This window comes from Theropithecus gelada, chromosome 16 (genome assembly GCF_003255815.1).
Source record: "Theropithecus gelada isolate Dixy chromosome 16, Tgel_1.0, whole genome shotgun sequence".
Taxonomy (NCBI): Eukaryota; Metazoa; Chordata; class Mammalia; order Primates; family Cercopithecidae; genus Theropithecus; species Theropithecus gelada.
Genome location: NC_037684.1, coordinates 26,087,327 through 26,100,845, shown reverse-complemented (window position 1 = coordinate 26,100,845; position 13,519 = coordinate 26,087,327). Strand labels below are relative to the sequence as shown.

Genomic DNA, 13,519 nt, shown 5'->3' with positions numbered 1-13,519 from the left:
TAACTACCATTTTTATTTTATTTTTATTTTTTATTATTATTATTATTTGAGACAGAGTGTTGCTCTGTTGCCCAGGCTGGAGTGCAGTGGTGCAGTCTCGGCTCACTGCAACCTCCTCAAGCGATTCTTCTGCCTCAGTCTACTGAGTAGCTGGGACTACAGGCACAAGCCACCATGCCCAGCTAATTTTAGTATTTTTAGTAGAGATGGGGTTTCATCGTGTTGGCCAGGATGGTCTCGATCTCCTGACCTCGTGATCCACCTGCCTTGGCCCCCCGAAGTGCTGGGATTACAGGCATGAGCCACCGTGCCCGGCCAACTACCATATTTTTATGTGGGATGAAGAACTTGGGGTAAATGCAGTTGACTTAGAAAAAAGCTTTTGAAATGTTGTTTAAAGGTGTTTTAAGTTGGAGACAACCTTTAACAGTTCATGTTTTGTGTGAGCTATACCTAAAGTCATAAGCAAAGTAAACCTGAGCTGAGCACAAAAATCTCCCCTTTTTTTGAGACAGAGTTTCGCTCTTGTCACCCAGGCTGAAGTGCAATTGTGCAGTCTTGGCTCACTGCAGCCTCCCGGGTTCAAGTGTTTCTCGTACTTCGGCCTCCCGAGTAGCTGGTACTAAAGGTGCCCACCAACATGCCTGGCTAATTTTTGTATTTATAGTAGAGATGGGGTTTTGCATGTTGGCCAGGCTGGTCACAAATTCCTGACACCTCAGGTGGTCTGCCCACCTTGGCCTCCCAAAGTGCTGGGATTAGAGGCCTGAGCCACTATGCCCATCATCTCCATGCCTCTTTGAGATTGTATATGAAGACATCTTTTTTAAAGGAATGAAGAAAATTGTGGTATTTTCTTTTCTTTGTTTGTTTGTTTTTGTTTTTGTTTTTGTTTTTGAGACAGAGTTTCGCTCTTGTTGCCCTGGAGTGCAGTCTCGGCTCACTGCAACCTCCACCTCCCAGGTTCAAGGAATTCTTGTGCCTCGGCTTCCTGAGTAGCTGGGATTACAGGCATGCGCCCCTACGCCTGGCTAATTTTTATATTTTCAGTAGAGATGGGGTTTTACCATGTTGACCAGGCTGGTTTCAAACTGACCTCAAGTGATCCGCCCGCCTCAGCCTCCTAAATTGCTGGGATTACAGGCATGAGCCACCATATCTAGGCAAGAAAATTGGGGTATTTTCTTCATAGCTCTTCAGACAACCTGTTAAATTGTTCACATGATTCTTTACCATTTCAAACCATTTTTTCCTCTATAATTTTAGCCCATTTCCTAAAAGGGCCATTCTAAATTTTAACTGTCTGGAGACCATAATGAACATAGCCATTGGCTCAAAGGACTTGAAGATTTGGTTCTTGGATATTGTGTTTCCAGACTCAAACCAGGTCCGCAGTCATACCAGTTCCTGAGTTCTTATTTTTGGCAAGACATTGTCTATGTCCTTCCCTGTCCTTTTCAGTTGAGACTTTTTAAGATTTTTGCTGTATTCTTTACAGACCTGATGGACACCAGAACAACCTGCGGAGTTCTGCATATGAATCTCTGATGGAAATTGTAAAAAACAGTGCCAAGGATTGTTATCCTGCTGTCCAGAAAACGACTTTGGTCATCATGGAACGACTACAACAGGTGCTTCAGATGGAGGTGAGATCTAAGAGCACCCCTGACTATGGGTGGGAATGGGGCAGTACTTTTGACGCCTAGGTCTATTTTCCAGACTGTTCTGTCTTTTTAGTGTTTAAGTATGTATTTTCTCAGAAAGATATAAAGTTTATACAAAAAAACATTGCACTTTAACATTAGCATTGCTTGTCACAGTTTACTCATATATGTGTGCCACTATATGTATTATGGGTTTTTTTGTTGTTGTTGTTGTTTATTTGCCTATGTTAGTATTAGGGAAGATTATTAAGTGGTCCCAGCAAAAGTGGAAGGTTTTTATGTAAAGTATGTTTTCTTATTTTCTTTGTAGTCACATATCCAGAGCACATCCGATAGAATCCAGTTCAATGACCTTCAGTCTTTACTCTGTGCAACTCTTCAGGTATGATGGTGCCTTATCACTTCTTAACTCCAGGGAAGATAATTAATATCTCAGTATGACAAGTTCGTGTACACACAGAACTCAAAAATGGTATAGATGATGCAGATCAGAAGCTGTTCTCAGAAGGCTTTGATCTGTGATTGATTGGGAGAGGAATTTCCCACCTGCCTTTCCTGTCTGTCTAGAAAGATTCAAATCCTACTTACTTACAGATGGTCTAGATGTAATCTTGATAAAATCAAACCAACTTAACTTCTCCTAATTCAATATACACTCATCAAACCTCCCGTCCTCACTCTCGTTTGTTTCAACTAACATCACTGTGTAGAGAAGGAAACTACTTGATGTGTGATGGTTCCTCTCAGCTGTATAGTTCATTTGTGTTGGCAGCTTGAATGGTTTTGGTATTTCGATTTTGAAAACCAAAAAACTCTTGGTTTTTTGTTAGGTTATTCAAGCCTTGCTCAGTCAGATTTGGTTCCTAGCTGTAGTTCACTTGGCTAAAAATAAAGCCTTGAATTTGTACCTTCATCTTTTGAAACATTTGCTGTTTGACCTAATGTCAGTGATATTAGTTAAACAAGAGTGAGGAAGGAATGTTTGATGGAAGAAGTCAGGTTGGTTTGATTGTATCAAGATTATTTCTAGATCATCTGTAAATGGGTAGGATATAGGAAGGGTTGCTTTTTGTTTGTTTTATGAGTAAGAGTAAGGTGATAGGGCCTTCTCTAAAGCTGAAGTAATTTAACTATCATTCTAGTAAGACTGGACTATGGAGGCTACCAGCAGGGATTTGTCAGACAGTAAGACAAACGCAATTCAGAGGAAATGACCTTCTGCACAATGGAGGATCAGCTCACGTTTGTTCTGAAATGAGAAACAGGAGAAATGTTAAAATGCATTGCTGATGACTGGTACTGTCAATGTTTTTGAGTATAAAAAGTACATTTGGCATTTCCAAAATTTAAAAATATCAAGGGACTTAATTGATTTTAAAAAGAAAAGGTATAGTGTTCTGAATGGGAGATTTGGAATCAACTGATCTTGAACTCTTAACTCATTTCACAGAATGTTCTTCGGAAAGTGCAACATCAAGATGCTTTGCAGATCTCTGATGTGGTTATGGCCTCCCTGTTAAGGATGTTCCAAAGCACAGCTGGATCTGGTGGAGTACAAGAGGATGCCCTGATGGCAGTTAGCACACTGGTGGAAGGTCAGTGAGAAATACTGTCTGGTCAGGGAATGTCTTTGGAATGTAGGCATTTCAGTGGCCGTAAATAATTGTCACCCAGGCTGGAGTGCAGTGGCACAATCTTGGCACACTGCAGCCTTGAAATCCTGGGCTTAAGTGATCCTTCCACCTCAGTGCTCCCCGAGTAGCTGGGACTACAGGTGCACACCACCATGCCCGGCTAATTTTTATATTTTTGGTAGAGGCGGGGTTTCGCCATTTTGCCCAGACTAGTCTTCAACTCCTAAGTGATCCTCCTGCCTCAGCCTCCCAAAGTGGTAGGATTATAGATGTGAGCCACTGGGCCCAGCTTAATTTTGTGTGTGTGTGAAGATAGGGTCTCACTATATTGCTCAGGCTGGCCTCAAACTTGTGGGCCCAGGCAATCCTCCTTGCCAGGACATTAAAGAATTTTTGACTACAGAAAGCATAGTCCTTTTACTGGGGCATGAGTCACTTCAAAGTTAGATTGAACTTAAGTGCACACCACTTAAATTTGTATAACTGCCTTGTCAGTCCATTTAAATGGAGAGCCAGTTTGCAGCTAAGATTGGTAGAAGTGGTTTTTTTTTTTTTCTTTTTTTTTTTTGAGACTCGTTCTGTTGCCCAGGCTGGATTGCAGTGGCACAATCTTGGCTCACCACAGCCTCCACCTCCCAGGTTCAAGCAATTCTTCTGTCTCAGGCTTCTGAGTACCTGGGATTATAGGCGTGAGCCACTGTGCCCTGCCAAAAGTTTCTATTTTCTTTCCTGGTACTTGCCATCACCTGATTTGGTTCGTAATGCTTTTGGACTAAGGTTGACACATCATGGTGCCTGGTATGGGATGAAATGAAACATTGAGCAAGTTCTAGGAATTGATTTTCTGATTTTTACATGTCTGACTGCAAAATTGGTTTGGGGAAGTCATATCTGACTTAAGACTCTTTGAAGGGCCATTACAAAGCACTTTAGGAATCTGGAATGCCTCTTCATGTGTGGCCTGTAAGTACATTACTAAGGCCGTTTACCTGAGGACCACTCTCCTGAGGACCAGACCTGTTTTTGGCATAAACAGCCTATGTCCAACTGGTCTGTCAACATGTGACCACTCCTCTGAAAGGGCAAAGAAGTTAATTTTGGCTCCTGGAGTGGCTGATTTGGATCTGAAGCCCAGTGCTGCTTTTCCTGACTGTGGCTTGTTTAGCCCTTGATGGGACTGCCTAAGGACCCTGTTTTGCAGCTGGCCTGCAGAAAGGACATGCTGTTATCAGATGAGGGGGCGGACAAGAGTCAGTACTGCTGGTTCAGACCATTTAAAATTAACCCCAACATTCCTTGAGGGCCATACCACTTTGTTGTATTAGCCAGAGTAAAGCCCTGTTCTGTGGAGAGTGGGCATTGTCTCTGTGGTGTAAGAATTAGGGCCCTTCCAGCAGTAATAAATTTGGCTTATGCAAGCCTTTAATGTCTTCATGATGGAATCGGTAACTAACATACATTCCACCCAACCTGTTGAGTGGAGTGAGTACATTTTGGGAGAGGTAGGTTATGGGTTATTTTTACCTGCCTCTGTGTTAACACGTGGTGCTGTCATTGGCTAATAGTTTATTTCATTACAGTGTTGGGTGGTGAATTCCTCAAGTACATGGAGGCCTTTAAACCATTCCTGGGCATTGGATTAAAAAATTATGCTGAGTACCAGGTAGGATATGCTTTTCAAAATAGTATATTCCCATTTATACCTGATAGTCACTGTAGTGCAGACAAAACCAGGTTCTTATAGCTTAAGTAGTTTTTCCTTATACATTGTCCTAAAAGGCAAGCTGCTTTATTCATTGCCTGAATATTTGAACTGGAAGTAGTCCATGAAAAACAGGATATTAGATGCACCAGATAAAGGTGGATAAGATGACTGTTTATTTGCCTAGACAGTACTAATGTGGGAGCAGCTGTAAAGTTGAGCTATCAGCACCCTGGAGAGCAAGGCTTTTTTTTTTGTTTTTTTAAACCTTTATCAGTGATCTCTCTCAGATAGTCTTTGTTCCCTTCCTGCCGTGTTGGTTGCTGAAAAACTAATCTCGGCAGAGGGAAGATGTTTTCTCCTTTGACTCTAGGTTCAAGTGATAAAAGCCTAGCAGCTAGTTAAAAATAATGTCTTGCCCCAGCAGGCAGCCTTTTCTGTTAGAAGATTATTTCCTTGATTCTTGGCAGGTTTGTTTGGCAGCTGTGGGCTTAGTGGGAGACTTATGCCGTGCCCTGCAATCCAACATCATACCTTTCTGTGATGAGGTGATGCAGCTGCTTCTGGAAAATTTGGGGGTGAGTATCTACACACAATGTAATTAACCAGTCTTCTTTGAAGAAATCAATAGTTGGAAAGATAGTTAAATATCGACAGGCCGGGCACAGTGGCCTGTAATCCCAGCACTTTGGGAGGCCGAGGTAGGTGGGGTCACCTGAGGTCAGGAGTTCGAGACCAGCCTGGACAACATGGTGAAACCCCGTCTCTATTATAAATACAAAAAAAATTAGCCAGGTGTGGTGGCAGGGGCTTGTAATCCCAGCTACCCGGGAGGCTGAGGCAGGAGAATCGCTTGTACCTGGGAGGTGGAGGTTGCAGTGAGCCAAGATCGCACCATTGCACTCCAGCCTGGGCAAGAAGAGCCAAACTCCATCTCAAAAAAAAAAAAAAAAAAAATCAGTGACAGGGAGCTGTGAGTTTCTAGAACATTGGCTTTGGGCTTATAAACGGGAGTTGTTCATTTCACGGATGATTCTAAAGAAAGTGTAAAGTAATTAAAGGAATGTGTGCTCTATTAGAGGTTTTTAAAACAAAACAGTAAAATGCAAAGGAAAAGTAAATATAGTTGTTCTTTGACTTATGATGGAGTTAGGTCCCAATAAACACACTGTAAAGTAGAAAAATCAAACCATCATGAGCAGGGGACTATTTGTATATCATACCTCTCTCCAGAGGTAGCCATTGTTAATTATTATACGTGTCTTTAAGTTCTATATCCAACTTTGCTACTTTGCTTCTGTGTTCTCGGACAAGTCACTTGACTCTTAAGTCAGTTGCCTCATGTGTAAAGTGGGAATGCCAATACCTGGCTAGCTTCTTACAGTTGATGTGAGGTGCAATTGGGAAAGGTTTTGTAAGCTATAAAGGACCATCCAAATATTTAAAATCAGTAGTTGCTTGTTAGAAATGAAATTTTTGTGGATCTTTGGACCAAACAAGTTTTGACTTAATTGACTTTTCCTTTTGTTCCTTGTCAGAATGAGAACGTCCACAGGTCTGTGAAGCCGCAGATTCTGTCAGTGTTTGGTGATATTGCCCTTGCTATTGGTGGAGAGTTTAAGAAATACTTAGAGGTTGTATTGAATACTCTTCAGCAGGCCTCCCAAGCCCAGGTGGACAAGGTAAGCTTAAAGCTATCTTGGCTGTTCTTTAAGTCTATCTCTAATTGGAGGGACTGTTGACAAACATGCAGCTAAAGGTGTTCAGTATGATGTAGGTTCTGTTCTTTGTGTCTTACAGTCAGACTATGACATGGTGGATTATCTGAATGAGCTAAGGGAAAGCTGCTTGGAAGCCTATACCGGAATCGTCCAGGGATTGAAGGGGGATCAGGAGAACGTACACCGTTGAGTATACAATCCAGTTCCCTTCGTCCACTGGCCAGTGTGCACTTAGCCAAATGGGCTATGTCTGTCATTCTGTAGCTCGCTTGTGAATTAGTACCTGTTGCTTAAAGGCAGGAAGAAGGGAGAGCAGTGCCCTAATGAAGAGAGTGGCTTAGGGAAGACTGTACAGTATTGTTTTTGCTGTGCTGCTGCTTTTTTTTTTCTTTTTTTTTTTGAGATGGAGTCTCATTCTGTTGCCCAGGCTGGAGTACAGTGGTGCAATCTCAGCTCACTGCAGCCTCCACCTCCCAGGTTCAAGCAATTCTCCTGCCTCAACCTCCTGAGTAGCTAGAACTATAGGCATCTGCCACTATGCCCGGCTAATTTTTACATTTTTAGTAGAGGCAGGCTTTCACTTTGTTGGTCAGGCTGGTCTTGAACTCCTGACCTCAAGTGATCTGTCTGCCTCGGTCTCCCAAAGGGCTGGGATTACAGGCCTGAGCCACTGTGCCCAGCCTTTTTAATTTTTTTTATTTATTCTTTTTATTTTTTTGGAGACGGTCTTACTCTATCACCCAAGCTGGAGTGCAGTGGCGCGATCACAGCTCACTGCAATCTTCACCTCCCGAGTTCAAGCGATTCTTATGCCTCAGCCTCCTGAGTAGGTGGGACTATAGGCACGCACCACCATGCCCAGGTAATTTTTTTTTTTTTCTTTTGTATTTTAGTACAGATGGGATTTCACCATGTTGTGCAGGTTGCTCTCGAACCCCTGAGCTCAGGTAGTCTCCTACCTGAGTCGCCATTACAGGCGTGAGCCACTGCACCCAGCCCTCTGCTTCTTTTTCTCATATTTCTTGAGTTTTGCAAGGGATGGGATTCTGCAAAAGCGTTGGGGGGAAGAAACCCAACATAAATGCTTTCTGTATCAACCATGAGTGGCAGGTTCCCTACCCGCTTCCCATCCTCACAAGCTAAATTGGAGGATTGGGGAGTCAGAATTCCTGTCACTTGTTCTTGTTGCTGATTGGGGAAATTTTTTTACTTCGCCCCTTTGGTATCATTAGCTCAGGAAAAAGTTACATTTGTTTCTTCTATGTTTGCCTATAGGAAGAGGAATATTTGTCTCTTCTGTCGACTTGAGGAATGACACATTAGTCAAAGGAAGAATAATTTGATATAACTATATGCATTTAGTTATCCAGCTTGGACCTTGTATGATAGGGGTATAATAGTTGGAAATTTTGAAAAAGGATGTAGTCCTGCCATATGAGGGACAGGTGCATCAGACCGTCTCTTTTTTTTTTTTCTTTTTTTGAGATGGAGTCTCGCTCTGTCGCCCAGGCTGGAATGTAGTGGCGCAATCTCGGCTCACTGCAAGCTTCGCCTTCCAGGTTCACGCCATTCTCCTGCCTCAGCCTCTCGAGTAGCTGGGACTACAGGCATCCGCCACCACGCCCAGCTAATTTTTTTGTATTTTTAGTAGAGTCACGGTTTCACCATGTTAGCCAGGATAGTCTCGATCTCCTGACCTCGTGATCCACACGCCTCAGCCTCCCAGAGTGCTGGGATTACAGGTGTGAGCCACCGCGCCTGACCAATACCTTCTCTCTCTTTTATAGCGGATGTGATGCTGGTACAACCTAGAGTAGAATTTATTCTGTCTTTCATTGACCACATTGCTGGAGATGAGGATCATACAGATGGAGTAGTAGCTTGTGCTGCCGGACTAATAGGGTAAGTTATACCGTGCTTCTAAGAGCTGAATAGAACTTCTCATGGAAAATGAGAAACATGGAGTAAGGAGTTTTGAGAGTATCGCAGATGGCAACAATTCACTTCTTTGGCATAGAGATTTCTTTGTAGAACCCTTCATGTCCTGTTTTGAGTGTTCACATGATAGTTTATTCCAGACCCTCAAGGTCTCTGTATTACACCCCAATAAACTCTGATGTTGGTCAACAAATTGCCTCTGTTGAGTGAACTCTACTGAGGGTTTTATTTATCTTTGAATTATGCTAAGAAACCCATAGCATTGGTTTGGAAGGCTCAAAACATGATATTGGTATGGGGCCAGGAGCTCATTCTCAGCTGTGTTTGTTTTGCACAGGGACTTATGTACAGCATTTGGGAAGGATGTACTGAAATTAGTAGAAGCTAGGCCAATGATCCATGAATTGTTAACTGAAGGGCGGAGATCGAAGACTAACAAAGCAAAAACCCTTGCTACATGGGCAACAAAAGAACTGAGGAAACTGAAGAACCAAGCTTGGTAAGATCTTGCCTCCACTGTCCTCTTCTACTTCTTGGAGGAGGGAGGTATATTTTCTTCAGGCCATTCTGGCAAGCACTGCCTTCTGGCATTTTTTTGTTTGTACTGTTTCCCGTGTAGGTGCTTCTGAGTCAGGCAACCTCAGTTTTTCCTTGAGCCAAATGTTTGACTCCTCATAGTGATGGAGAGCAGAACTTTTATAACTGGAATTCACTGAAATTACCAGAGTATTTTGGGTCCTAATAAAATCATCAGTAATGTCATTTCCCCCTAATTCTCTTCTGTTTTCTATTCCTTTCCATTCTATTCTTTCTTTACAGCAGTGCTTTTAGACGTTTTCTAGCTCTAGAGAAGATTTCCAAAGTCAAAGTTGTCTGGCTTCTATGTTGTTTTTGTGTGTGTGTTTTTTTTCTTTTTGAGACAGAGTCTCACTGTCGTCCAGGCTGGAGTGCAGTGGCACAATCTTGGTTCACTGTATCCACCGCCTCCTGGGTTTGAGCAATTCTCCTGTCTCAGCCTCCTGAATAGTTGGGATTACAGTCACATGCCACCACACCTGACTAATTTTCTTTTTTCTTTTTTCTTTTTCTTTTTTTTTTTTTTTTGAGACAGTCTCACTCTATCGCCCAGGCTGGAGTGCAGGGGCGTGATCTCAGCTCACTACAACCTCTGCCCTCCTGGGTTCAAGTGATTCTCTTCCCTCAGTCTCCCAAGTAGCTGGGACTACAAGTGCAAGCCACCACATCCAGCTAATTTTTTTTTTTTTTTTTTCCTGAGACAGAGTCTCGCTCTGTTGCCCAGGCTGGAGTACAGTGATGCGATCTCAGCTTATTGCAATCTCTGCCTCCTGGTTTCAAGCAGTTCTCTGCCTTAGCCTCCTGAGTAGCTGGGATTACAGGTGCCCCACCACCACCACGCCCGGCTAAGTTTTTTGTATTTTTAGTAGAAATGGGATTTCACCATCTTGGCCAGGATGTTCTTGACCTCCTGACCTCGTGATCCACCTGCCTTGGCCTCTCAAAGTGCTGGGATTACAGGCGTGAGCCACCAAGCCTGGCCCAGTTTTTGTATTTTTAGTAAATACGGGGTTTCATCACGTTGGCCAGGCTGGTCTTGAACTCCTGACTTTAGGTGATCCACCCCTCAGCCTCCCAAATTGCTGGAGTTATAGGCTTTTTTTTTTTTTTTTTGTATTTTTAGTAGAGACAGGTTTTCACCATGTTGGCCAGGCTCTTCCTGACCTCAGGTGATCCACCTTTCTCGGCCTCCCAGGTGTGCACCACCACTCCAGGCCTTGGCTTCTACTTTGAAATGCAATTTTGTTTGGAGACAGAGTCTCCTCTGTGACTCAGGCTGGAGTGCAGTGGTACAATCATAACTCATAGAAGCCTCCAGCTCCTGGGCTTAATTGGTCCTCCTGTCTCAGCCTCCCAAGTGGTTGGGACTGCAGGCAAGAGCCTCCATGACTGGCTAGTTTTTTTTTTTTTTAATTTTTAGAGACAAGGTCTCCAGTTGCCCAGGCTGGTTTTGAACTCCTGGCCTCAAGCAGTTCTGCCTCCTTGGCCTCCCAAAGGGCTGAGATTATAGGCTTGAGCCACTGCACCCAGACTGAAATATAGTTTTAATTTCTTTCCCTCTTAATTAGTTATCTTACCCCACAGATCTCAGTAAAATTGGCTCTTTGAGTTTCCCTCCAATCCTCTGATATAGGTGTTAATAAGAGCAGGTGGATGGCACATAGGACAAGAAGAGTATCATTCCTTGAAAAGTTGACAAATTCCATTCAGGCCTAGGAGCATGTAATTGTAGGAGTCAGCATTATTGGCTGTGTTGGGTATATGCGATCTCAAAGATTGACCTTTTTTTCCATCTGTTTTCAGATCTGTTACCATTGGGATGATAACCTGAGGACCCCCACTGGAAATCTCCAATCTTTTGAAAAACCTGGAAGTGAGGAGTGTGCACGGATGCTGAATGTTTGGGAATGAGAGGATGAGTGAGTGAGGCTTGAAAACACACCACATTGAAAATCCTGCCACAGCAGCAGCCGCAGCCGCCAACAGCAGCGCTGTTAGTGAGCTAAGTAAGCACTGACTTCGTAGAAAACCGTAACATCGGCCATCTTGGAAAAGAGAAAAACAATGGAGTTACTTATTAAAAAAGAAAGAAAGAAAGCTGTCTCTTCCCAGGAGAGGCTAGAAGTAGCTTTTCTGTCTTTTGGCCGGTGCCGAGTGGAATGCCTGGTTTGGGGGAGGAGGAGGGACTGGGTTCAGCTGTGGTGCTTTGTTGTAAAAGGCAGCCTGGCCTTTGCTACTGAGGAGAAAGATGGAGTCTGGGTCTCAAGCCCACCTTCGCTGTACCTTTGCCACATGGTACTCTATGCTTGCCGGCTAGAAGGAGGGTGAGGGATTTTTTACAGTCTGAGAATGAGTGTGTGTGAGTGAGGCGGTATCCACATTCTCAACTTCAAGTCATTGCAGTTTCTTTTTCCCAGAAAACAAGGGGTTAGATGTTGCATTTCATAAAACTAACCGAAGTTCTGTCTACTGATGCAGCACAAGAGATGTAAAAAAAAAAACAAAAACAAAAAAAACAAAAAAAAAAACAGGAAAGACGCTCTTTAGGTTTTGTTTTGTTTTTTCGTTTTTTTGTTTTTTTTTTTTTTTAATTCTAGGGAAAACACTGACGAATGGTCAGAGCTCCTATCCTGATCTTTTCATCAAGGCGCCTTTCCTAATAATATGGTTCAACTGTGAATGTAGAAGTGGGGGGGAGGGGGGAGAAAAAGAAAACTCTGGCGTTAGAGGATATAGAAAAATATAAGTACAATTGTTACAAATAACGCAGATTTCAAAAACAAAAAAAGTCACAACCCAAACAAACCAAAATTTAAATGATCAGAATTGGCAGCACAAAGAAAACGCCCTCTCCTGACTTGTATTGTGGCAGTCTGAACGCCCCCAGAAAATTGTGCCAAAGAGTTTAGAAAAATAAATATACAATAAAAGTAAACACACACATACACACAGAACAGCAAACTTCAGGTAACTATTTTGGATTGCAAACAGGATAAATTAAATGTTCAAACAATCTGATAAAATAACCATTTGGAAACTGCTTGGCCTTCTGTTCTTTTATTTGATTGACTACAATGCGGTATTGGTCTCTTGCTGCACTTCAAAACCAACAAAACAAAAAAAGTGTGTGTGTGTGAATACACAAACACACTAACTAGAACTCTTGTGATGAAAATGGCACTTGAAAAAGGTTATATTTTTCCACTGAAGTTGAAGGTTAATAAAATGGTGTCAAACGTCCCCTGGTCACACACTTTAATATTTTTTTAGAAGTGTGATGTATGATTACCATAAATCAGACTTAATTATTTTCCCTTTTACAGGGGAACAGGGCATCCTGAATTTTAGAGTCTTTCAGCAATAAGAAGGGATGTTGGTGAGCTTTGATCCTCTTTTGGTTTTGCAGTTGTTAGGAGTTTTTGCTGGCATTTTGAATATGCTGCTTTCAGAAAAACCAAGGAAGTTTTAAAATTGCTTCCTGGTCCTTAGAGGACTAAAAACAAGACCCTCATTCCCACTTTTATTTCCACTCTAGCAAAAAGTATGGTCTTGTGTTTTTCTCCAACTCCTCATTTATATCCTCCCTTCCATGTCCAAGCCTTCCATTCATAAGTGGGATTGGCTCAGTTTTGCCCATCCATATGGCAGCATCTCTAATAGCTCTTGTACAGGGTATCAGATATTGTGCCTTTTGGTGCCAGGTTCAAAGTCAAGTGCCGATCTATGAACCAGTGTACAAAAAAAAAAAAAAATCCAGGTATTTGAAGGAGAGACGCTCCATTGTGAATAAAGAGCTCATACCAGCTCCTAAGCCCTATTAAGAAGAGGCCTGGTCCTCTAATGCCTTGTTTCCATTTCAGTTGTTCTTTGAGAAACAGAATGATGTACTAACCATTCCTGATTATTAGATAGGCTTGGGTCAGGGCTTAGGGAGGGGGCAGAAATATTGGGGATAGAAAAAAAATCTGATCATTCCTCAGTGCTACCCATTTCTGTCCTGTGTGGGCTGCTTAGCTAGACAGCAGGAGAATAAAGTACACCGAGAACCATAATGAAAAAACCTTCCGTGTGTTTTGTCATGTTTTGTTCCAGGGAAGCAGTTGATGAGTGCTGTTACTAATGCTTTCTCCCAGATCCATTCAGTGGTGGAGAGGAGGAAAATGGGCTGGTTGGATGTGGTCTTGGTGCCTTGCAGTTACTCTGCACTGGTTATGCATTTAATCCTCTTTTCTAGTTAACCTTTTGCTAGTGGATTTTCCATAGTCTGGGTATTTGTCCTTAAAT

General features: G+C 42.6%; 1 protein-coding gene across 3 annotated transcripts in view; it reads left to right on the top strand.

The window, feature by feature from the left end:
- KPNB1 (karyopherin subunit beta 1) overlaps positions 1-13,287 on the top strand; it is a 37,736-nt gene extending 24,449 nt beyond the window's left edge. For 2 of the 3 annotated variants that reach the window (XM_025363534.1, XM_025363536.1), the window contains 10 exons: positions 1,499-1,646; positions 1,975-2,046; positions 3,115-3,259; positions 4,879-4,961; positions 5,471-5,578; positions 6,539-6,682; positions 6,801-6,906; positions 8,509-8,623; positions 8,997-9,158; positions 11,039-11,763. In XM_025363534.1, the coding sequence (XP_025219319.1) occupies positions 1,499-1,646; positions 1,975-2,046; positions 3,115-3,259; positions 4,879-4,961; positions 5,471-5,578; positions 6,539-6,682; positions 6,801-6,906; positions 8,509-8,623; positions 8,997-9,158; position 11,039 (1,084 nt within the window). In that variant the 3' untranslated portion in view covers positions 11,040-11,763. Of the gene's footprint in view, positions 1-1,498; positions 1,647-1,974; positions 2,047-3,114; positions 3,260-4,878; positions 4,962-5,470; positions 5,579-6,538; positions 6,683-6,800; positions 6,907-8,508; positions 8,624-8,996; positions 9,159-11,038 lie in introns of all 3 variants that reach the window. The other variant, XM_025363535.1, reaches the window with a different exon arrangement.
- The last annotated feature ends 232 nt before the right edge of the window (positions 13,288-13,519 follow it).